A 3,183-nucleotide genomic window follows, 5' to 3' on the forward strand; every position below is an offset into this window, starting at 1 on the left:
ATGTAGCAGATCATATTTTGTTTCCAGCTGGGATGCTCAGAGTAGACGATCCACTGTTAGCTAGCTAGCATGGATGTACTAACAGAACTGGATACAGTGATAGTGGCTGAGTGGCCGACTCCCAGTTTAGAGCTCACATTTCACTTATTAAAAGCACAAGAAAACTACATGGAAAACACAAAAAAATAATTAATGTCGTTTTTTTTGGTATTTTTCCTTAGTTATTTGGAAAATTTTATGATTCTCTCTCTCTTTGTTAAGCTAATTTCTGGGTAATTTTCTTGTCATTTTTTTTTTTTACATTTTTTTGTTGTTGTTTTTGAAAGAAATCAAACCAAATTGCTCAGTGTTTCAAAGGTTTGAGTACTTTTGAAAGACGTCGGAGAGCTGCACATGAAAAGTGATCCAGGTTTCAAAGGGTTAACTCTAAATGATGCATGAGGGATGAAACAAACAGTTCATCAGCTCTGACTTCTGCTCTAATCGGCCAATAACGAGCTAATCCCTGGGGTCGGGTCAGACGACTCCGGGAAGGAAGAGGACCGGCCGAGAAGGAGCTGAACTCTGTCTGACTTCAGGCATTTCAGTTTGGACCCGTTAATGCAGCACAGACTATTATAAACCACGGCGGAAGAAATATTCAGACCCTTTTGGAAACATACTAACACCACACTGCGGAAATATTAATTATTAAAGTCGTGCATTTAAATCTTACTTATTTTTAAAGTATATCTCAGCAAAATGTATTTTTTAACCCTTTGAAACCTGAGCAAATTAATTTGGTTTCCTTCAAAAACATGAGAAGGCAAAGAGCAACGGAAGAAGAAATGACCCAAAAATTGGCAAGAAATTAGTAAAAACTACAAGAAAATTATCTGAAAGTTTGTAAAAAATAAATAAATAAAATCAATATAGATCAACAAGTTAAAAACAATAACACAGAAATAACCTGCAAAATGTGCTTAAATATATAACAAATTTGTAACATAATTTCAAATATGTAATTATGATCAATTATAAATATCGTTTTTTTATATTTCTAAATCTACTATTTTTTCTTTTATTACCAAGTTGCTGACTTCCCTTTTTCCTGTATAAAATCAAACATAAGCTTTAGTAAACATTATTTTTTTTTACCAATCCTAAACTTTTCACCCACTCGCACCTGCCTCGACCACGTGGTCCATGGTCGGGAAGCGTTTGCAGACGGCGGTGCTGACGGAGCGGAAGATGAGCAACGATGTCAGGTTAATGTAACGCACTAACGTCCGGCGCAGCAGGCGGCCATATTCATCTTTACCCTGAACACAGCTGGAGGAAACATAAAAGCAGAAATCACGTGATGAACCGGCGAGGTGCACCTCAGGTTCCTTTTCTGTATATTTGGAAACGCTCGACATTCCTGTGCACCATCAACTAACCTCCGTCTGTCTTGTTTTAGTGTCCCTAAAACCTTATCTGCATTTAAAAGATGGTTGGAGCCTTCAACAAAAACTGACGCTCACAGAATAATTGAATGTACCTGGAGATGAGGAACATGAGTCGGTCCGTCCACGGCAGGTTAACAAACTGATTCCACCATCGATTCACCACCAGAGTCACATAGAAACCTGAAACAACACAAATAAATGAACATTTAATTTCCGTAAAGTCACGTTAATGCGGACACAAATAACTTGTTGAGCACATCACGTGTCTGATTGTATTAATATTTGTGAGGATTCGGAGCCCGATAATCAAGTAACTCAAGGGTAGTGGATTGTAATGAACAGCAAAACCTCTATCGCTGTATATGTATATAATTTTTATTTTTTTCTATTTGTAAAGGTTTTCATGGCTAAGATGTTTGAGTGACGTACTGAGCATTTGTTCTATGTTGAAAATCCAAAAATAACGGTTAAAAAAATACAGCACGTGTTAGCTCGTACAGGTGTGATATTAATTAAATGATAAACTTTATTTTAATTTCATTTTTTGAGAAAACATGACAGAAACACATTGAGTGAACACATTCAGACACTGTGGCTGTGAATCAGGGAGGAGATCAGACACACAAACACTTATCCTGCTTTTAGCCTTTTCTGCTTCTTTAATGATCGGTTTCCATTAGCGGCCCGCTAATGAGGCCGCCCAACCCTTTTTTTTGTGAGCTTTTATTTTATCTCAGTGTAGCTGACAGTCTTCATGTTGTAACAAGCGAACAAAGACATATAAAGAACTCAAATGAAGTACAAGTACTTCAAAACCATATTTAGCTGCTTTTTGTCAAAGTATTTAGTTAAATTCGCCGTTGATCCTTAAGCGTGGATCATAGAGTCCAAACACAGCGGTCATAAATCAGTCAGTGTGTTGAGCTGTGTTTCAGAGGACTAATATTAGCCGTCGACTCCTGTGATTATTAATAACACAACACTGACTGTGAATCTGACACGTCTGTAAGCTGTAAACCATTAAAAGGCTGTCAGAGGAAAGATAACGAGACGTTTAACCATTGTGTTATATTTCATCAGCTGCTGTGGAAATAATCGTTGGTATTAGTTCATTAATATGTGAGTTTAAAATATATGTACATAAAAATATCTAAAAGTTATATAGCTGCAACAGACAACAATTGTTTATGGTTGTTAACTCTTTGAAACCTGAGAAAATTGGCTTGATTTCTTTCAAAAACACGAAGAGAAGGCAACAAGCAACTTAACAAGAAATGTCCCAAATATGTAACAGAAGAGCCTTTTGTGTTTTGTTTTTTAATATAATTTCTTTCAGTATTTCTTTCTGAATTTCTAAACGTATTTTTTCCAAAGATGTTAATTCCTGTAATGGGTTGGAAACTTTGGATGTATATTTTGCGACTACAGAATTGACTAAAATCAATGTATTTAAAGGGACTTCGGACTGTATTTGCACCTGATTTCTTTCAGTGACAGGCAGAAACAGAGAGACGTACCCAGGACGAAGGTGACGGGGATCTGCTCCGCGTATTTATCGCAGTACATGGAAAGTTTCTCGAACAGTCTCTTCTGGTCTTCGGAGAGGACAATCCTGCAGCACAGAGGACACCGTGATTATTGTCACGTTAAATACTTAATGTAATGTGATGTGATGTTGTCAAGCACATAACAAACGAAAAAATGTAGAATTTTTATGTTCATAAAAGACACAAACAGCAGTCTGCTTGGTCAA

General features: G+C 36.7%; 1 protein-coding gene across 1 annotated transcript; it reads right to left on the reverse strand.

Moving 5' to 3' along the window:
- Window positions 1-1,151: 1,151 nt before the first annotated feature.
- On the reverse strand, window positions 1,152-3,151 carry LOC121963440 (bestrophin-3-like). Its single transcript, XM_042513726.1, has 3 exons — window positions 2,948-3,151; window positions 1,523-1,610; window positions 1,152-1,311 (listed from the first exon to the last, which is right to left on the reverse strand). The coding sequence occupies exons 1-3, from the start codon at window positions 2,994-2,996 to the stop codon at window positions 1,152-1,154; spliced, it is 297 nt and encodes a 98-aa protein (XP_042369660.1). The 5' UTR covers window positions 2,997-3,151.
- Window positions 3,152-3,183: the final 32 nt, after the last annotated feature.

This window comes from Plectropomus leopardus, unplaced genomic scaffold (assembly GCF_008729295.1).
Source record: "Plectropomus leopardus isolate mb unplaced genomic scaffold, YSFRI_Pleo_2.0 unplaced_scaffold11279, whole genome shotgun sequence".
NCBI lineage: Eukaryota > Metazoa > Chordata > Actinopteri > Perciformes > Serranidae > Plectropomus > Plectropomus leopardus.

Bases quoted from the DNA above. Each gene is read 5' to 3' on its own strand.
- LOC121963440 (XM_042513726.1), bottom strand. From the start codon at position 2,996: ATGTACTGCGATAAATACGCGGAGCAGATCCCCGTCACCTTCGTCCTG. The intron at 1,611-2,947 runs GTACGTCTCTCT...GTGTTGTTTCAG, and splicing joins CCCCGTCACCTTCGTCCTGG to GTTTCTATGTGACTCTGGTG. The intron at 1,312-1,522 runs GTACATTCAATT...TGTTTCCTCCAG, and splicing joins CTCATGTTCCTCATCTCCAG to CTGTGTTCAGGGTAAAGATG.